We start from the raw sequence: 22,798 nt of genomic DNA, 5'->3' as shown, positions 1-22,798 counted from the left end.
ATATATTGAATTTCGTAGAAACAAACAAAAATGGGGATCGGATGGCTGCTTGTGATTTCAGTAAATGGTATGACTGTTCAACACCAATGTTAACATAGCTTGAATATTGCTGACTTCAGCGTTATACTTTCATCGTCTGTACACTTGGTCTTTCACGTAGTACTAATATGAAGGTGGAGGTGAAATAGGGTTTAACTTTGTGTCCAAGATGTTTGCACTTACATAGCAACATGCATGCATGTGTGTGTGTGTGTGTGTGTGTGTGTGTATGTGTGTGTGTGTGTGTTACTACGTCTACTAGTCTGGACTCATGTCGATTTATACTGCTAGATCACTGAGATACCCTGCCGCAATTTAACATGAATGTCCCAATCAGAGCCGAGCAGTCCTTGTTTCAGCCTCTTAATGCCGAACGCTGGACAAGGCAACAGCAAGTACCATATTTTAACGTATTTTGGTATGTCTTTGGGGATCGAAACGCTGGATCTTCCACGCTCTGGATGGACCCTCTACCATTAGACCACGGAGGTGGTCCTGACATGAAGGGGAAATACAACATTGATGTGTTCCCAAAATAGGCTTTGTACAAAACACTTGAAAAACATCGAGACGAAACATTGTAAAAATGTCATGGAAAGAGCAAAGTTGTTGCGCATAAGTAGTTTGTGTTGAGCAAACGCATGCACCTCTTCTGAACTGAATCAATCAATTATCTGAACTCGTCTCAACGAATGACCTGGGCATGACTCTGTATTCAAATTTGTGCCATCTAATACCTATACGACCTAAAATATTGTTGTCAACCAAATGTTTATGTTCAGGAACTGACCATTTGATTTTGACAAAATAGTTGTCCTTCAGACTGTTGAACAAATTAGTAATTGTCTGCGACACAAAAGAAATTGTGTGGTTGCAAGGTGGTTTTTATTTTGTTTTATTGAGGCTTCAAGCTTTTTGAGTTTTTAAAATATCTGGTTTTGCAGAGGTGCCTGAAAAAAAACATAATCTAGTCTCAAAGAAAAATCCCTGGGCCTCCGGAACATCAAACAGTCGGTCCGTTAGTGTCATGTAATTCGAACTGATAAATCGTGTGATAGCTAATTACTTCTACTACCAAATCTGTGATACTCAGAAACGATTATTTGACTATTTGACTATTTGTTTTAAAATGTGAATCCACTGTTTATATGACATCAGTCTACGTTGTTCTCACTTCACAGTGTCACCCAGACAGAGGATGTTGTGTCCAACAATGATACCGAAATGGACGATGCCCCAGTCAGTGAGCTAGAATGGTATTCTGACATGCCACAGACAGACATGGCTGTGCAGTCTGAGTCACCTGATGGGAACTGCGGGGGTCCCGTTGAAGCTGGTGATGTGGAGGATGATGTTTATGACGTTGCAGATGGAGGGAAACGGGGATTCGATGCTGTTGATTGCAACATATACTCCAAATTATCACATGCATTGTAATCAGTTATTTTGAAATGGTCCTTCATTGACTAATGTCACTGTCTATTGATAATGCAATTCTTAGTTTGATCTGTCGCCTCTGTGGTCTTCTGGACAGCGTCTGCCAGGAGAGCTGAAGGTCAGTGGTTCGATCCCATTGCTGTGTCAGACCCCGAACCGCTAACAGATTGTCTGTGGTGTTATCCTTCCTGGCACTCGGCATTAAGGGATAAAACAAGACGTCAGTTCGACTCATTAAAGAGTGTCTGGGCGGAGTTTGGCATTCATGCCATCTTAGTTCGGTTTGTCTTTTGGGGATCGAAACGCTGGTCCTTTCACTGCCGATTTATAGTGCTAGCTCACTGAGATACCATGCCGCAGTTTAACATAAATTCATCATTCAGATAGAGCCGACCAGTCCTTGTTTTAGCCCCTTAATGTCGAGCGCCAGACAGCGCAACAAAAAGTACCATATTTTAACGTCTTGTGGTATGACGGGGCCCTTGACCTTCCGGACCCTATCACTAGACCACAGAGGCGGTCCTGTCATGAAGGGGAAATACAAAAAATCAAGACACAACAGTGTCAAAATGAAAGTGCACCTCTTCTTTCTTTTCGCTTTTTAAACTGATTTTTTTATCATTCCTTGCAATGTTTGTACCAAGTTGGCTATCGTGACATCGGGACGGTGTGAAGTTTCCTACATACATTTTATCATTTAATTTGCTTCTTATGTGCTTTGTACAGATGGAATAGTTGTACCATGCAAGCGTTGTTATCAGAGACACATATACAGTAAACTAAGGTTATAACGAACACGCTTATAACGAACTGACGGATATAACGAACTTACTTTTTGGTCCTGGCAATTTGCTGTAGTTACGCTGTATATATGCTTATAACGAACTACAGTTATAACGAACTATAATAAGGAGTCCCCTTGAGTTCGTTATAACCGTACTCAGTCGGACATCAATTTCCGTGTATCTGCAATTCATGACTGCACAGCGTATGTTGTTCCACCCACCCCCGTGACCTTGTTTCCCGACAAAGCATGTCCCTGTACACAGATACTGAATCACCCCAGTCATGTTTTGAAAGGAAGAGGTTAGAGAAACAGAAACCTGTACAATATGGTGGATAATAAACCTATCTCTACATTTGTCAAATCCATTAATCTGCTCTGTTAGACACATGGGTATGACAACATTATCAAAATCGATGTTCATGTTCGACCCTGTGTCTCTGTTAGGCATACAGATGATCTGTTATCCTTGCGAAGTATCACAATTATATTTTATGACATTTGTTTCCTTATTATCAATATAATTATTTTACCAATAAAGGCTGTATGTTATGCTGGCTAAGTGTCTCGTTTATATTATCCCTCAACAGTATATTGAGTATATGGACATTTCAACGAGAAAACCATTTCCATAATAATAAGTCTGTGCTAATAAGTCCACTGAACAATTCTGACTGTATCATAAACATGTGTTTATTAACATGTGTTTATTAATTACTATCAAATATAGTGATGATACTGGGCGTTCGCAAAAAGGTATGGCGAGCGTGTCCTGTCCCGCCGGTTGCAAGTGTTCTGGCAAGTCAAGTGTTCACCTGAAAGAACACGGTAACGTATGGTACAAGTTCAACAAGGAAATTGCATCACACATTTTTTTTTTGTCACTGATGCGTCAAATTAAAAAAAAACCATATCAAATCGCCATATCAAAACCTGGAACATTGTAACCCTGATCACAAACTTCTGAGCATGACTCGTGTGGGGCTCTTTCAAGAGCATGGTCGATTTTATTTCAAAAGTTGTAAAATGCAGACACCAAAAACTGAAACGAGTAGAATAGTGCTCGACATAAAGGTACAGTTGCTATTTGAAAGTTGAAGTCATCCTGTGTCAAACACAAGCTCATGGTATAGTCGGAATCGTATAGTCGACTCAGATATTTCTTATAAAGATAGAGAGGGTTTTGTCGCTTATGTTTCCATTTCCATTGAGTTTGGCGTTCCCCTCTTCAGCAGATTAAGCAATGTAGGTTGTTTGTTTGTGCACATTATACATTGACGAATAAGCTGTCCGCTAAATTGCATTTGTTGTATTATGAGAGCTCTTAGTATACCTAGTTACAGCCTATTACTCATGGTATTAGCGTTCGTGTGTGTGTATTCCAGTTGTATAGCGGCGTGTGGGAGGAAATCCCTAAGTGATGCAGGTCTCAGACGTTTACCACTTGGGTGAAAACCAATGGTATGGTGCTGACAAACCTTGAACCATAATCGGGGCGAACCGGGATTCGAACCCACAATCATAGGTACGCAAGGGACGCAACTCTGCACAGCGAATCGCGGTGCCTTAGACGACTGATTCCCTATCCCAAGTTGAATAGTGTATCGCTACATATCTATATATACACGTGACCTGGTTGAGAAGTTAGTCATGCGGTGACATAGCATGGAGCCTACATGCACACTGGTGTATGTATGATACAAGGGGGTCCTGTTCGACAGCCTTAATGGGATACAGAAACACACACAGCATGTTCTCCTGTGATGTTGGTAAGCATTTAATGTCATTCGTCGTCATATTGTTTGGTTTCACGTGTTGAATGATATATATCGCATGATTGTCTACTGCTTTCAAAATGAACCCCGGGCCAAAGTACTTAATTGATCAAAAGTTCACTATATGCATTCCTGCATGATTTCTAAAGTTACTTCCTCGTGTACTGATATCGTCTTCCTGTTAAGAGGGAATACATGAAAATCATTAAACACGGTGTTGCCTGAGATGTGTGACACAGATTAACACCGACCTTCATGCTGTGGTAAGTTTCTCCCAGAAATTTAGGCATATATGTGTTTGTGGTTGTATGCTGCTTAATAAACCTCTACCTGGGATGTCCGCTTGTTACAGTGACGTCTCTTTAATATCCATATTTAGCATCCATTGCTTTTTAGCTATTGTTGTCCTTATGGTAAAAATAATAACCCTTTCATTAAAGGAGGGATCTGATCTGCCGTGTGCTCTCCCTTGTTTCTAGATCTAGAGTTTTACTTTTCTCACGTTTGTTGTTTTCAGACGCATGATGCCGGAGAAGAAGGCGGTAGTCTTGTCAGCAACAATGTGGCTTGGGGCAGTTCTCGTGTTAACATGTGAGTACATTAATCTCCTAAAATGTATATGAAGCATTCTTACATGTTATGTAACTGACGATGAATTAAACCACGTGTAATATATATTGAGAAAAGTACAACTCAGTTTTCTCTCAACGGGTGGCGTTGGGCATGCCAGAAACCTATGATTGTGGGTTCGAATCCCGGTTCACCCCGATTATGTTTCTAGGTTTGTCAGCACCATACCCGTGCTCGTGGGTTTCACCGAAGTGGTAAACGTCTGAGACCTGCATCACTTCGGACTTTCCTCCCACATTAAGCTGACACGCCGTGATATAACTGGAATACTGTTAAAAACGGCGTTAAACCCAACTCACTCACTCACTATACATGGCAGTCTCGCTTACAGCCTACACTATTGATGAGTAACATCCTGCTGAGGTTTCATATTCATAGTGATGTGTCTGTGTTAGATGAATATTTCCGCATCAAGTGACAATGTTGATTTAATTGAGTGCAGATTATAGTTATAACATCCTTGTGAAGTTCACGTGATTCAGGAAACGAAATCCATTGCTCTCTTGTTGTCATCCCACGCACACATCGTGTGTCATGTGCAATGTGTAGTTTCAGATATTGGGAAAGCAGGTTAGAGTTTGAGTAGGTTAGAAATACGGAAAATATAACCAGCCTGACTCGAGGGATTCAACTGAAGTGCGTGGGGATTACACACATCACATCGTCATTAACCTTATGTTCCTGTGTGTATCCTGGCAAGTGAGGGTTGACCTATAGCAGTAGAAACCTCCACAGAAGGCCACACTGGGTGAACCTATAGCAGTAGAAACCTCCACAGAAGGCCACACTGGGTGAACCTATAGCAGTAGAAACCTCCACAGAAGGCCACACTGGGTGAACCTATAGCAGTAGAAACCTCCACAGAAGGCCACACTGGGTGAACCTATAGCAGTAGAAACCTCCACCGAGGGCCACACTGGGTGAACCTATAGCAGTAGAAACCTCCACCGGGGGCCACACTGGGTGAACCTATAGCAGTAGAAACCTCCACAGAAGGCCACACTGGGTGAACCTTTGAACGCTGAGTGAAAGTATGAGCGTCATTTTAGGTGTTGATTTAATAACTATATTGCAAAATATTCATCAGATTATATGCAGGTACAGTGTGTAGGAGTACAGGCCTCACACATCGGGTACATTGTGTAGAAGTACTGGCCTCACACCTCGGGTACAGTGTGTCGAAGTACAGGTATCACACCTGTGGTACTGTGTGTAGGAGTACAGGTACCACACCTCGGGTACAGTGTGTAGGAGTACATGTCTCACCTAGGATACAGTGTGTAGGACTACAGGTCTCACACCTCGGGTACAGTGTGTAGGGGTACAGGTCTCACACCTCGGGTACAGTGTATATAATTACAGGCCTCACACCTCGGGTACAATGTGTAGAAGTACAGACCTCACACCTCGGGTACAGTGTGTAGAAGTACTGGTCTTACATCTCGGGTACAGTTTGTAGAAGTACTGGCCTCAAAGCACGGGTACAGTGTGTTGGAGTACAGGTCTAACACCTCGGGTACTGTGTGTGGACGAGTACAGGTCTCACACCTCGGTTACAATGTGTAGATGTCCTTGCCTTACATCTCGGGTGCTGTGTGTAGGAGTAGTGGCCTTACACCTCGGTTACAGTGTGTAGGAGTAGTGGCCTTACATCTCGGGTACAGTGTGTAGGAGTATTGGTCTTACACCTCGGGTACAGTTTGTGGAGGTGCTTTCCTTACATTTCAGGAACAGTGTGTAGAGGAACTGGCCTCACACCTCGGGTACATTATGTATAATTACTGGCCTCACATCTCGGGCACAGTGTGTAGAAGAACTGGTCTTACATCTCGGGTACAGTGTGTAACAGTACTGGTCTTACATCTCGGGTACAGTTTGTAGGAGTACTGGCCTTACCTCCCGGGTATTGTGTGTAGGAGTACATGTCTCACACCTCGGGTACAGTGTGTAGGAGTACAGGTCTCACACCTCAGGTACAGTGCGTAGGAGTACATGTCTCACACCTCAGGTACTGTCTGTATGAGTAAAGGTCTCACACCTCGTGTACAGTGTGTAGGAGTACAGGTCTCACACCTCAGGTACAGTATGTAGGAGTATAGTCCTCACACCCGGGTACTGTGTGTAGGAGTTTAGTCCTCATACCTCGTGTACAGTGCGTAGGAGTACATGTCTCACACCTCGGGTACTCTCTGTGTGAGTAAAGGTCTCACACCTCGGGTACAGTGTGTAGCAGTACTGGTCTCACACCTCGAGTATTGTATGTAGGAGTACAAATCTCACACCTCGAGTATTGTCTGTAGGAGTACAAATCTCACACCTCGGGTACAGTGTGTAGGATTACAGGCCTCACACCTGTGGTACTGTGTGTAGGAGTACAGGTCTCACATCTTGGGTACAGTGTGTAGGAGTACAGGCCTCCCACCTCGAGTACAGTGTGTAGAAGGACTGGTCTTACATCTCGGGTACTGTGTTTAGAAGTCCTGGCCTCCCACCTCGGGTACAGTGTGTAGGAGTACTCGCCTCCCACCTCGGGTACAGTGTGTAGGAGTACTCGCCTCACACTTCGGGTACAGTGCGTAGAAGTACTGGCCTCACACCTTAGGTACAGTGTGTAGAAGTACTGGTCTTTCACCTCGGGTATAATGTTTAGATGTGCTTGCCTTACATCTCGGGTAGAGTGTGTAGGAGTAGTGGTCTTACACCTCGGGTACAGTATATAGAAGTGCTTGCCGTACATCTGGGGTACAGTGTGTAGGAGTACTGGTCTTACACCTCGGGTACAGTGTGTGGAAGTGCTTGCCTTACATCTCGGGTACAGTGTGTAGAAGAACTGGCCTTACACCCCGGGTACAGTGTGTGGAAGTGCTTGCCTTACACCCCGGGTACAGTGTGTAGAAGTACTGGCCTTACATCTCGGGTACAGTGTGTAGGAGTACTGGCCTTTCATCTCGGATTCACTGTGTACAAGTACTGGTTTTACATGTCGGGTACTGGCCTCACACCTCGGGTACAATGCGTAGAAGTACTGGCCTTATCCCTCGGTTACAATGTGTAGATGTACATGTCTTACATCCCGGGTACAGTGCGTAGAAATACTGGCCTCACACCTTGGGTACTGTTTGATGAAATACTGGTCTTACATCTCGGGTTCAGAGTGTAGAAGTGCTTACCTTACAACTCGGGTACAGTGTGTAGGAGTACTGGTTTTACACCTCGGGTACTGTGTGTAGAAGTATTGGTTTTACATCTCGTGTACATTATGTAGGAGTATTGGCCTTACATCTCGGATACAGTGTGCAGGAGTAGTGGTCTTACATCTTGGATACAGTGTGAAGGAGTAGTGGTCTTACATATCGGGTACATTTTAAACTGAGTAGTGATCTTACGTCTCGGATACACTGTGTAGCAGTACTGGCCTTATATCTCGGGCACAGTGTGTAGGAGTAATTGCCTTACACCTCAGGGACAGTGTGTAGAAGTACTGGCCTTACAACTTGGGTTCAGTGTGTATGAATACTGGCCTTATACACCGGGTACAGTTTGTAGAAGTACTGGCCTTGCAACTGGGATACAGTGTGAAGAAGTACGTACCTTACAACTCGGATAGAGCGTGTATAAGTACTGACCTTACATCACGGGTACTGTGTGTCGAAGCACATAACTTACACCTCGGGTACAGTGTGTAGAAGTACTGGCCCTACACCCCGGGTACAATGTGTTAGCCTTACATCTCGTGTACACTATGTAGGAGTACTGGCCTTACACCCCAGTTACAGTGTGTATCAGTACTGGCCCTACATCTCGGGTACAGTGCGTAGAAGTACTGGCCTTAGAGGTCGGGTAAAGTGCGTAGGAGTACTGGCCTAACACCTCGGGTACTGTGTGTAGATGTTCAGGCCTCAAACCTCGGGTACTGAGCGTAGAAGTACTGGTCTTACATCTTGGGTTCAGTGTAGAAGTACTGGCCTCACAACTCGGGTACAGTGTGTAGGAGTACTGGTTTTTCATCTCGTGTACATTATGTAGGAGTACTGGCCTTATATCTCGGATACAGTGTGTAGGAGTACTGGCCTTTCATCTCGGATTCACTGTGTACAAGTACTGGTTTTACATGTCGGGTACTAGCCTCACACCTCGGGCACAATGCGTAGAAGTACTGGCCTTATACCTCGGTTACAAAGTGTAGATGTACAGGTCTTACATCCCGGGTACAGTGCGTAGAAATACTGGCCTCACACCTTGGGTACACCTTTGATGAAATACTGGTCTTACATCTCGGGTTCAGAGTGTAGAAGTGCTTACCTTACAACTCGGGTACAGTGTGTAGGAGTACTGGTTTTACACCTTTGGGAACTGTGTGTAGGAGTATTGGTTTTACATCTCGTGTACATTATGTAGGAGTATTGGCCTTACATCTCGGATACAGTGTGCAGGAGTAGTGGTCTTACATCTTGGATACAGTGTGAAGGAGTAGTGGTCTTACATATCGGGTACATTTTAAACTGAGTAGTGGTCTTACGTCTCGGATACACTGTGTAGCAGTACTGGCCTTATATCTCGGGCACAGTGTGTAGGAGTAATTGCCTTACACCTCAGGGACAGTGTGTAGAAGTACTGGCCTTACAACTTGGGTTCAGTGTGTATGAATACTGGCCTTATACACGGGGTACAGTGTGTAGAAGTACTGGCCTTGCAACTGGGATACAGTGTGAAGAAGTACGTACCTTACAACTCGGATAGAGCGTGTATAAGTACTGGCCTTACATCACAGGTACTGTGTGTCGAAGTACAGAACTTACACCTCGGGTACAGTGTGTAGGAGTGCAGGCCTCACACCTCGGGTACAGTGCGTAGAAGTACTGGCCTAACACCTCGGGTACTGTGTGTAGATGTTCAGGCCTCACACCTCGGGTACTGAGCGTAGAAGTACTGGTCTTACATCTTGGGTTCAGTGTAGAAGTGATGGCCTCACAACTCGGGTACAGTGTGTAGGAGTACTGGTTTTTCATCTCGTGTACATTATGTAGAAGTATTGGCCTTATATCTCGGATACAGTGTGCAGGAGTAGTGGCCTTACATCTCGGATACAGTGTGAAAGAGTAGTGGTCTTACATCTTGGATACAGTGGGAAGAAGTAGTGGTCTTACATCTTGGATACAGTGTGAAGGAGTAGTGGTCATTCATCTCGGATACATTTTAAACTGACTATTGGTCTTACATCTCGGATACACTGTGTAGCAGTACTGGCCTTATTCTCGGATACAGTGTGAAGGAGTAGTGGTCATACATCTTGGATACAGTGTGAAGGAGTAGTGGTCTTACATCTTGGATACATTTTAAGCTGAGTAGTGGTCTTACATCTCGGATACACTGTGTAGCAGTACTGGCCTTATATCTCAGGGACAGTGTGTAGGAGTAATTGCCTTACTCCTCAGGGACAGTGTGTAGAAGTACGTACCTTACAACTCGGATAGAGCGTGTATAAGTACTGGCCTTACATCACGGGTACTGTGTGTCGGAGTACAGGACTTACACCTCGGGTACAGTGTGTAGGAATACTGGCCTCATACCCCTGGTACAGTTTGTAGTAGTACTTGACTTACATCTCTGGTACGGTGTGTCGGAGTACTTGCCATACATCTCTGGTATAGTGTGTAGGAGAACTGGTCTTACACCTCGGATACACTGTGTAAAAGTACTGGTTTTACAGGTCGGTTACTGGCCTCACACCTCGGGTACAGTGCGTAGAAGTACTGATCTTATACCTCGGGTACAGTGCGTAGAAGTACAGGTCTTACATCTCGGGTACAGTGCGTAGAAGTACTGGCCTTATACCTCGGGTACAGTGTGTAGGAGTACCGGCCTCACACCTCGGGTACTGTTTGTTGAAGTACTGGTCTTATACCTTGGGTACTGTGTGTAGAAGTACTGGTTTTACATCTCGTGTACATTATGTAGGAGTATTGGCCTTACATCTCAGATACAGTGTAAAGGAGTAGTGATCTTACATCTCGGATACAGTTTGAAGGAGTAGTGGTCTTACATCTCGGATACAGTGTGAAGGAGTAGTGGTCTTACATCTCGGATACAGTGTGAAGGAGTACTGACCTTACATCTCGGGCACAGTGTGTAGGAAAACTGGCCTTACGCTTCGGGCACAGTGTGTAGGAATACTTGCCTTACTCCTCAGGGACAGGGTGTAGAAGTACTGGCTTTACAACTCGGGTTCTGTGTTTAGGAATACTGGCCTTATACACCGGGTACGGTGTGTAGAAGTACTGGCCTTGCAACTCGTATACAGTGTGTAGAAGTACGTACCTTAAAACTCAGGTAGAGCGTTTATAAGTACTGGCCTTACATCTCAGGTACTGTGTTTCGGAATACAGGACTTACACCTCGGGGACAGTGTGTAGGAGTGCAGGCCTCACACCTCGGTTACAGTGTGTAGAAGTACTGGCCTTACACTTCCGGTACAGTGATTAGGAATACAGTCCTGACACCTCGGGTACAATGCATGGAAGTATTGGCCTTACATCTCGTGTACATTATGTAGGAGTAATGGCCTTACCTGTCGGATACAGTGTGCAGGAGTAGTGGTCTTACATCTCGGATACAGTGTGCAGGAGTAGTGGTCTTACATCTCGGATACAGTATGCAGGAGTAGTTGTCTTACATCTCGGATACAGTGTGAAGGAGTAGCGGTCTTACATCTCGGATACAGTATGCAGGAGTAGTGGTCTTACATCTCGGATACAGTGTGAAGGAGTAGTGGTCTTACATCTCGGATACACTCTGTAGCAGTACTGGCCTTACTCCTCGGGGACAGTGTGTAGAAGTACTGGCCTTATACACCGGGTACAGTGTGCAGAAGTACTGGCCTTATACACCGGGTACAATGTGTAGAAGTACTGGCCTTGCATCTCGGGTAGAGCGTGTATAAGTACTGGCCTTACATCGCGGGTATTGTGTGTCTGAGTACAGGACTTACAAAGAGGATACAATCAACGCGACCTGACAACTCAGATGGCCAGCATGTGCGTTGACAAGACTCGGATAAAATCACATTTCACAGCAGGACGCTGTCAGTAAATGACCTTCTGTCTTCTGTTAACTAGTATATGGTGGGGCACGGGTGGCCCAGTCGTCTAAGGCGCCGCGATTCGCTGTGCAGACTTGCGTCCCTTAGGCACGCCAGTAACCTATGATTGTGCGTAAACGTCTGAGACCTGCATCACTTCAAGCTTTCCTCCCACATTACGCGGACACGCCGTGATATAACTGGAATACAGTTAAAACCCAACTCGCTAACTCACTAGGATATGTTGGGTATTCTGACAAATTTGAAAAAAAACGGAAAATGATTTTAATGTCATTCACGCGAGGTAATTCAGGTGTTCCGCTGGTTATATCAAAGACGTTACAACAGCTGTACCACTATTAGAAAGCGTGAAAGTCATCTCTTCCAATGGAAATCCTAAACATCATGATTCTCCAAGAACAGATTCTCCAGTGTGTATTCACAGTACACAGGTTATGTTTTGCATTTTATCTACGATCTTAGCTATAATATTAAATAAAACATTCACTTCCATGAAATAAGTGGTATATCGATGATAACGCCTATATTCATTAACCCGTGAAGATTCGGGGCAAACTAGGTCTTCAGGAACCCACGTTTGCCGTAAGAGGCGACTATGCTTATCGTAAGAGTCGACCAACGGGTTCGGGTGGTCAGGCTCGCTGAATTGGTTGATGCATGTCATCGTAAACCGTTTGCATGGATCGATGCCCATGATATCTATCACTGGATTGTCTGGTCCAGACTCGATGACTTACAAACTGCCACCATATACTCAACAACAAAGTTTCCTGTGACACAAAAATTTTAGTGTATTTTTCAAACAAATAAAGTTTGGTTTTCAATATTGCGGTACATGTATGGAATCAAGTCACAAAAACGCAACTGCTACAGAAAAGCATGCATTACAGGCAAAAGTTGACTTTTATGCAAGCCCCATGAATGGGAATAAGAACCTATGCGCAATTATTCAACATTACGAAAAGCCACGCCTGTCCGAAAATGAGCGTCTGCGAGCCATTGGTATGCTTGAAGCAGGATCGAGTCAACGTTATGTTGCAAGACAATTAAACGCCCACAGAAACACCATTGGGTGTTTATGGCAACGTTTGCAACAGACGAATGCAGTCAGAGACCATCTTCGGAGTGGCAGTCCACGCGTAACCAATAACCGTAACCAGATCGGTTCGGGGGCAGCAGCGTTATTACAGCAAGACAGAGGACTTGTTTGATAGTGGTCGAGGGAAATCTTAATGGACAGCGCTACCGCGTCCAGATCATCAGCCCTGTTGTTCTACCGTTTTTGCGTCGTCATGGTCCAGGCATTACCTTTCAACATGATACCGCCCGGCCCCATATTGCGCGACTTGTTCACGATTCTTTTCAACAAAAAAACGTGAATGTCATCCCCTGGCCGGCTCACTTCCCTGATCTCTCACCAATCGAGCACATGTGAGTTGAGATGGATCGGCACAGACACTCCAGGAACTTCAAAACATGCTCCAGCAGATATGGCCGGATATCACACAGGACTTTGTGCGACGCCTGCTCCATTCCATGAGACGAAGATGTGTTGATTACATCGCAACCAGAGGTGGACACACACGCTATTGATTTGTAAATTGAAATTTTTCATGTTTTTTTATGAAATCACGCTTTTTCTGAAGTCAGTATGGCAAATTAAACCATTTGAACACCTACAGGAGTCTTTTATCTGTTGCAAACCGAAATTGTTTCAGATTTGGTAAAAATCATAACTTTGCATTAAATCTTATTCAATGTCACAGGAACTTTTGTTCTTCAGTATATATATGGAATAGTGCTGAGTGTGGCGTTAAACAACAAACAAAACAACAAACCAAACTTTTAAACAATTTGTTTACCTGTTTAACCTGAGATTAAAGTCCTTTCTTCCCTATGTAGTTTCAGCATCACAAGTGTATGGACAGACGACTTGTGAATGGGGAAGATGGGGAGAACGGTGCGAAAGAGCCTGTCCTGAACATTGTATTGTCAATGAAGCCAGGAAACTCCAGCACTGCCACAAGTTGACTGGGAAGTGTTCTGAGGGATGCATGCATGGGTGGCATGGCGATATGTGTGATCTACCTTGTAGCAGCCACTGCGAAAAGAACACATGCAACCAGCAGAACGGTCTGTGTAGTTTTGGCTGTGATGGACCCTACAGAGGAGACTCTTGCAACATCACAACAGGTAGGGATGTCTACTGTTTCATTCGGGACTTGCATGTTCTTAAAAGTTAGCGAGTTTGGTTTGATGTTGCTGTGAATATTATTACAGTTATATCACGGCGTGTCAGCTTGATGTGGAGACGCACATCACTTTGGTGAAAACTTTGAGCATGAGTATGGTACTGTCAAAACTAGAAATATACACCAGGGTTCAACTATCATAGTTTTCTGTGAAGCCTCCGGACTATGCCTTGGACGACAGGTCACCGGTACCATTATATGAATGTTTTCTTTTGATATTACAACTTGACAAGGAAATATGAATTAATTAATGAGCTGCCGGTCACAAATAAGTACAAAGGCAAATTTGACATTAGACTGGGGTTGGCATATGTAAAAAACAACAACTTGAAAGCAATACTCCGGCTTTGATCACATTTACAACATGCTTCGATTAACATGCTTGATATTTAAAATAATGTTTGATAATAATAATTATAATAATTGTTTGATTGACCTAAGATGTGTAAGTTCTTGTTTTTTGTTTTTATAAGTAGTGGTCTCAACGCACTCAACGCACTCAACGTCATCGACAGATGCCTCAATACCACGGGCATCTACCCCTAGGCCTGGGAAACACGAGGACCTAGTCGTGATTATTGTCCCCATCATCATCATCATAATCTGCCTCGTCACAGTCGCAGTGGTGGCATTTATAGTGTGAGTGTAGACCTGACAGAATAACGCATCCATAAATAACGGTATGGCTATTCACGAGATACACTTTACCCAGATATTCACGGTCGAAATTTCATTCCTATCTGTTGGTATTATACGAGACAATTGTTCCATTAATGAAGGGAATATTCCGTGTTCTTGATTCTTTACTAATATCACACCGACGAGCAAAGATATTCATATGTAAGCACTTAATTCATCGTTAAAAATTGAATTTCAACTGCTCTAATAATTGTGATTCTTTGCAGGATAAAACGGAAAAAGGGAAGAAAAAACGGCGATGGCAGGTAATACCAAGACCAATGATTATGCAAAGATATCACGTCACGAAGGCTAAAATGTCTTTACTTTCATATCTCCATAATCTTTTAGTTTCTGATATAACATGCAGCTCACGTCGTTCATGGTATGCATCATCATAATATGAGGCTGGGATAAGAGACCAGTATTCCCTGGTATTATGTTTCACTTCACTGATTGTATGTTTAACATAAGAGTCATCCATCCATGGTAGTATCCATTGTAGTTGTGAACTTTTTTATTTTTACAGGTCCCCGGAAGACAGTAAGTATATTCAAGTAACTTGACTTTTGCTTAAATGTACAATGGGTGTACTTTTTTCAAATATAAGCGTTACGTCCCTCCCGACAGTTATTGGCTATTTGGCGTGCAGTTATATCGTAACCTTGAAATTATATTGCATATCATACGACCCTCTGACTTGATCTGATCCTTTAGCAGCGAGTATGTACGTTGAGACTAGATGCACCTTGTGTTAGAGGTGTTGGGTTAGATGGCAGCATGAAGCCAAACTTAGATACCAGAGACTGAAACTATTAAAACATATTCTGTGCCATATGCAAACACGTTTTAGCAGAGGTATTCGTATTGCACACAGGTATCGTGTGATCATTTCGAAGTAATGAAAAATATCCCTTGGCATTTAGTTCCTATGCATTACTTTGTTTCAGATTGATGAATATAAGTGATAGTGCTACTTTTACGTGTACACTGATACACTTTCAGTATGATGAATACAAGGAAAACACTACTTGTATGGGTACTTATACTCTTGTTGTGTCACATTGGTCAATGTAAGTGTTAGTGCTACTTTTACGTGTTTACTGATGCGGTTTCACATTGGTAACTTTATGGCACAGATCTGCTTTTATATGTTCACTGATGCCTTTGCTATTTTGAAAGTGAGGTGAACTGGGGATTGAACGTCGCAATTTAGATTGTTACACTTATGTAGAGACGTACATTCACATGCATTCTTACGCCCGTCTGACAGTCAGAAATCAGGAGGCTGTTATAGTTCTGGCCCACTAAGATACAATGCTGAAGTGTTAACATGAATACCAGATTCAGGTGCCCTTATACTGATCCGAGTAGTCTGCCCGCAGAGTCTAGCGCCAGGCAGAGTAACGCAAGTACTATCGTTTAACACAGTTTCGTTATGACTAGGACAGGCATCGTACCACCGACCTTCTGTTGGACCACCGACGCTTTACCATGTAAGAATGAATCACCAAAATGAATGATTCAACATCAACTTGAACTTAATGACTACAGTGGCTTTGGGGATACCCCTGGTGTATAACCTTGTTATTTGTCAATGCATTTTATCTGACCTGGGTATATAGTAGTTAGTAATGTGTTCATATTTTTTACCGGATAACATCTCGTATTCAACTTCAGGTTTTGTGTGTTTAGCCATTTGTTCAGTAAAGGAATATATATTTATCTGAACTGGACATCTTCTATGTTTTAGTTCCCTTAATGGAAAGGAGTGCAGCGGCCTTTGGCAGTGAGTATAAATCATAACATATGTCACCTTGATATTAATCACTTGCTTGATAAAAGTAGCAGAAACTACAAAGAATAATACAAAGAAGTTGGTTTTACGCAGAACGTGTCTTGGCGTCTGTCAGATTGCGGAATTCCATTACCTAGTATCACTAGTTCAAACAAACAATGATTGAACCAAGTAGACCAAAACTGTATCATACGCAGAAACAATAAGATCGACAGACATAATTGTTCACGGAGATCAATCGACCTTCCGTGAAAGTGACAAAACCAACAATGACACCCTACATACGTGTGTAGCGCTATATATACGTACACGATCCTCTTTTTGCTTTAAGTGTATATTTTGACACGGACATTCTGAAGTCATGCATCACCACACTCGTTTTTCTGAACTGTACATTAGTGGGTATGTTAGTTGTGGTTTTTTTTTTTCTTACCAGCATTGGGACATGGTCTTGATGAACAACGCATGGAGCCAGGTACATACAAACTGCTTTTCACACTGTAGCATGAATTATAACAATTGTATTGAACAACGTACATATAGCCAAATCAAATGTGATATATAATGTGATGACAATATAAATAACATTGATATAATAATCTCACTTACTTGATGTCTATTATTTACATTTCAATTTTCTTTACATAATCGTATTTCTTCCTGTACAGGTCCAATTGACCGAGAGATAAACAATACACGAACATTGTTTGTGGAAACTGAAAACTTTAAGAAAGTGAAGGAAATGTTGGAGACGTTCCATCATGTGACAATCAGTGGTGCTCCAGGTGAAGGTAAAACATCCATGGCCCTGATGCTGGGAGCTGAATACAGGACGCAGGGGTATCAGCTGGTGCTGGTTGATGATCTCTCACAAGTAAACTTGTCTGACTGGCAAGGCCATGATGTATGTGTGATATTTGATGACATATTTCAGAAGGCAGGGTCCAATATGGATGTGCCTAGATTTAAACACCTTCTGTATGACCTCCATCTGTACCTAGCACAGTGCAAGGACAGGTCTGAGAGGCGATATGAGAGTATGCAGCAGGAGTCGGGAGAGAAAGAAAGAAGAGACAATCAGTCAGACATGTACCTCATATTCACCACAGAAACCTCCACACTAGAACATGTAATGTTAAAACTTGAAGGTCATCCAATTTGTTTTTTCAATAACTCTGCAGAAGCATTATTTTCTTACACACCAGAGGAGAAGAAAGAAATATGGATGAAACATAAACACCATTACAAATGCAAAGCAAACGTCAATGAGATGGAACTTGGTGCATGTGATAAACAAACTGTTGGATTTCCTCTTGTATGCAAATTGTTCTCTAGTTATGCTGCCTTTCAAGAACAAGATGAAACGTTTTGGGAACATACTGTATTCTATCTTAAACGTGAACTTGATACGGTGATTAATAGAAGGGATGGCCAGTCAGCTGCCCTAATCCTGGTGCTCCTATGTGACGGGCAGCTGAACCTCAGTCAGCTGGTGACTGAATCTGACAACTCAGATCTGGAGGCCCACATCAAAGCAGCTCTGTCCTTTGTGGAGACATCAACCAGACAAGATGTAGCTGAGGCTGTCAGAAGTTTATGTGGTTCGCTTTTGACAGAAGGAAACTTAATATCATTTTCCCATTCGATGATTTATGATGTCTGTGCTTCTGTCTTGTTTGGTATTGATCCAGAATTTATCCCTAAACATTGCAGTATTAAGTTCCTCTTTGAGCATGTACAGGATCAGCAAACATACATTGCTCCTGTCAGTGAACACCAGCTCAGCATTCCTTTCTCAGAGGCCTACAGTGGAACCATTGTTGACAGAATGGCTGAATATCTTGCCAGTGGTGCTTTAAGTGAATACATCATGCATCCCATATGTAAAAGGAAAGAAATAGTTAACAAATTATCTCTAATGATTAAAGATCCCACTTCTCTGTCTCATGAAGCTAAGCACAACATCTTCCATTATGCATGCTTCACTGGGAACACGAATATCCTGAAGCAACTTGTTCGTCACTGTGACATCAATAGACGTGGGTTGAACGGCTGGACGCCAGTTATGTACGCAGTTGTCTCTGGACAGCTGGAAAGTTTGAAAATCCTGGTGAAACACAAAGCTGATATAGAACTATGTGACAGCAACAACAACAGCTTATTACATTTGGCAGTTGAGAAAGGGACAAGGTCCAGTGTAGAATATCTACTTAAAGAATTGAAATGTGACATCGACACTCGAGGAATGCATGGCTGGACACCACTCCTGTCTGCAGTGTTTGCTGGGAAGAAGGATGTTTTGGTTGTTCTTTTGAAATACAAAGCTGACAAAAGATTAAGAGATACCAACATCAGGAATGCGATACATCTGGCATGTGAGTGTGGGGTTAATTCTATTGTGGAACGCCTGCTGCAATTAACGGATGTGAATGCCACTGGTAAACATGGTCAGACACCCATAATGTGTTCTGCATCATCTGGAAAGAAGAACACGTTTGACCTTCTTTTGTCAAGAAAGGCTGACATCAACCTGACTGATGATGACAACAACAGCCTCCTTCATGTGGCTTGCCAGTTGGACGATACATCAATTTTAGAGTATCTACTTACAAGGCTTGACATCAATAGGCCAGGAAAACATGGCTGGACTCCAGTTATGAAGGCAGCTGTGAATGGAAGGAAGGATGTATTTGACTTGCTTGTGAAAGAGAAAGCAAATCTTGAACTGACTGATGACAGTGGTAACAATCTCCTCCATCTTGCATGTCACGGCGGAAATGCCTCCATTGTGGAATACCTACTCCCACAGTTTAACATCAACAGTCGTGGAGGCAATGGCTGGACGCCAGTGATGTATGCCGCTGTCAATGGAGACAGTGATGTGTTCCAACTGCTTGTGTCAATGGGGGCTGATCTCTCCCTGGAAGATGACTGCAACAACTCTGTATTTCATTTGGGATGTATCGGAGGAAACAGAACCATTGTGAAAGATCTACTGCCAAAAGCTGATAAGAACAGTCAGGGAAACCTTGGGAGAACAGGAATCATGAAGTCTGCTTGGGCAGGCAATGCTGATGTTTTTAAACTTCTTGTGGAAAAGAAAGCTGATCTCAAAACAGTTGATGATAACAATGATACTATACTTCATCTTGCCAGTCAGGGAGGAAACTGCTCCATTGTTGAATATTTGATAGAGAAACAGTTTGACATAAATTGTCGTGGAAAAAACGATTGGACAACAGTGATGTCTGCAGCATGGTCTGGAAAGAAAGATGTATTTGAACTGCTCTCTTCAAAACAAGATTCCATGTCCGCATACAATGTATATCGTGACACAATACTTCACTTGGCATGTGAAGGCGGAAATATATCCATCGTACAATCACTTCTTTTGAGAAAAGATGTTAACATTCGGGGAAAGAATGGCCGGACTCCACTCATGGCTGCAGCTGTGGCAGGGAAGAAGGATGTGTTTGACTTTCTGATTTCAAAGAAAGCTGATCTCACTCTGACTGATGACAACAAAAACAACATTCTTCGTCTTGCATGCCGTGGTGGAAATACGTTCATCATAGAGCACCTCATACCACTGTTTGACATGAACAGTCCTGGAGAAGATGGATTAACACCATTAATGATGGGAGCTGTCAGTGGGAAGAAGGAGGCTTATGATCTGATTGCAAGAAGTGGGAGTAATCAATCATTAACTGCCTCTGAAAATGATAATGTTCTTCATGCAGCCTGTCTAGGAGGTAATCTAGCCATTGTGAAGGAGGTGATTGGGATCTCTGACATCAACACCAGGGGAAGGAATGGCGCGACTCCTCTGATGCGAGCAGTCTGTGGAGGCCACATTGCTGTGTACAGATACTTGATGTCCCGTGGTGCTGACCGTACTCTGGTGGACAATGACGGACACACTCTTCCTCATTTTGCATGTCATCACGGACAGCTTGTAATGTTGAAACATATCATAGCTGATTTTGATGTCAACTCAAAGGACAATATGGGCCTCACACCTGTCATGACGGCTGTACTGCACAGAAAAGCTGCAGTTGTCAAATACCTGACAAATAGAGGCACGGATCTGACTTTAGTTGACAACACGGGAGACGATGCCCTTACTCTCGCCCTAAAACTCGGTAACAGACAAATCATAAAACAACTGGACAGAAAACAAGTCAAGAAGGCGACACCATGGAATGAGCTAATGAAGACCCTGGTCAGGGGGGAAGTAGTTTTCCTGAAGACCTACAGTCGAGGGAGTCCTGACCTTGTTCAGACAGACCAGGATGGAGACAGTTTACTACATCTGGCCTGTCGAGGAGGCAACAAACAATGTGTGGAGTATCTGCTCCCATCCTATGACATCGATGTCCAAGGTCGTTATGGCTGGACACCGGCGATGGTGGCAGCTGTGTGTGGACATGCTGATATCTTCCAGCTACTGATGGCTCAAAAGGCAGGTATCTTTCTGGAGTCAAGCACAGTAGAGGATATCCTCACCCTGGCTCGGCGTGGGAGAAACAAAGAAATTATCACACACCTGGAGAAAGATAACTAAACTAAAAATATTCCTTTAACGTTAAATCTTAGCAAAGTATTGAATACTTACACCACTTAAATCGACCTTACATCTTCAGAACCATTGGTGTCAGAACCAATGGTGTAAACACTTTGCAAGAACAAAAGGAACAGACCCATGGCATAACTTCACAGTGATGACACTAATGAAAATTGTGCCTTGACAGTGTATAGACAGCAGGTATTTGATTAGACCCAATGCACGTTCATGCAATTCTTTCTCAAAGCAAACTCTGTTCAATTTCATATTTGTCTCTAACGTGCTTATAGAATAGACATTACCTTAACATAATTAACTGTGCTAGGAGGAGTTACTTTTTACCCTTGCTAAAGGCTTCATTTCCACAATTCTATCGAAAAACAACAACTTTGCTTCATATAAAGTTCAATAAAAGTAGATATATTCTGAAATATAATAATGCATCTTTCAATATATATTCATCTCAACTTGAAGGTCGTGATTTACAATTTACAATTTGGATGTTTGCATGTTTGTCGGGAGCATATACTTACACGTGTTTTTATTTATGTGAATATAACACAGTGAATGCTCATGAAATACTTTTGAATTACCGTAAATAACGCTTATGTACTACCAGGAGGGCCTGAAAATATATATATATGAGATATACTTGATCAAATAGGCGGTTTCAACCCTCTTGACGGTGAATGTAACGCACAACTGAAAGTGAGTCGGATGTTTCAGCACCACTTGCAAATATCCTGCTGGTACAGATGTAAATATTTTATTTGTGTTCTGTTTTAGATATACACGTCCTGAATGGACGATGTGAGTCGTATTCGGGATATGTGTTTTTCACATTTGTTGGCCATTTCATTAGGTATGTTTAAGCATTGTATTAAGTTTGATATATTATTTCATGCATTGAATTCTACGAGAAATTACGAGTGCTTCATTTAGTTAAAATGTATGTGTTTGTGTTGATAAGATAAGTTAGACAGGTTTGTTTTGAGTAGCAGCAAACGGGAAATATGTTTTCCTAGCATGTCATCAAATGATGTTTTAAGCATATCAGACAAAGCGGTTTTATAACAATTACAAGTATCGAGAGTAGTGCCGGGTATAGATCACATGTATTATGATCAGCTGAAAACATGACCAAACTGCCTGTGCAAGGAAAACGTAATCAAGTATGACTAAATAATGAATGTGAATTTCTGCAGGAGAAGGATGTCAATGTATAAATGGATTTGATGAAATACTAAGACATTGAGTCGTTAGAAGTCTACAATGATATATACAGCAATACATTTCTGAGTCAAAGAAACAACAAAAGTAGAGTATAACCACGTTACCGGTATACAGGTTCTAAACAGGAGGTTATATATATCACCGACTTTCGACGTTGCAATCATGTTTGAAGTTTGAATGAGTGTGTATACATTATGATGTAGATCGGCGTGCCTTACTTTTCAATTATCAGTTTCATTAGTTGATGCTGATGAATTTGAATGCTATGATATGAATATTATGATGCTCATCAACTTGTTTACGTATTCATACCATTCAAGATACAATGTTATAACTGTGTGAGTGTCGTGACTAGAGAAAGAGGAGCGACAGGTAGATATATATTGTACTTGTGTGCGTGTGTGTGTGTGAGTGTCATCACTAGAGAAAGAGGAGCGACAGGTAGATATGTATATTGTACTTGTGTGCGTGTGTGTGTGTGAATGTCGTGTCTGATATCTTTGGACATG

At 42.6% G+C, this 22,798-nt stretch overlaps 1 protein-coding gene across 1 annotated transcript; it reads left to right on the top strand.

The window, feature by feature from the left end:
- Nucleotides 1–1,263: 1,263 nt before the first annotated feature.
- Nucleotides 1,264–22,471, top strand: LOC139461306 (uncharacterized). Its single transcript, XM_071242931.1, has 9 exons — nt 1,264–1,472; nt 4,553–4,626; nt 13,667–13,957; nt 14,490–14,655; nt 14,922–14,960; nt 15,224–15,237; nt 16,448–16,483; nt 16,929–16,967; nt 17,161–22,471. Exons 1-9 carry the CDS (start codon nt 1,264–1,266, stop codon nt 21,054–21,056), a joined length of 4,764 nt encoding a protein of 1,587 aa, XP_071099032.1. The 3' UTR covers nt 21,057–22,471.
- The last annotated feature ends 327 nt before the right edge of the window (nt 22,472–22,798 follow it).

The sequence above is a fragment of the Haliotis cracherodii genome, unplaced genomic scaffold, assembly GCF_022045235.1.
Source record: "Haliotis cracherodii isolate W230 unplaced genomic scaffold, xgHalCrac1.p SCAF_14, whole genome shotgun sequence".
In the NCBI taxonomy this organism is placed as follows: domain Eukaryota; kingdom Metazoa; phylum Mollusca; class Gastropoda; order Lepetellida; family Haliotidae; genus Haliotis; species Haliotis cracherodii.
The sequence above is the reverse complement of the archived record's forward strand: the minus strand, read 5'-3'. Positions and strand labels throughout refer to the sequence as shown.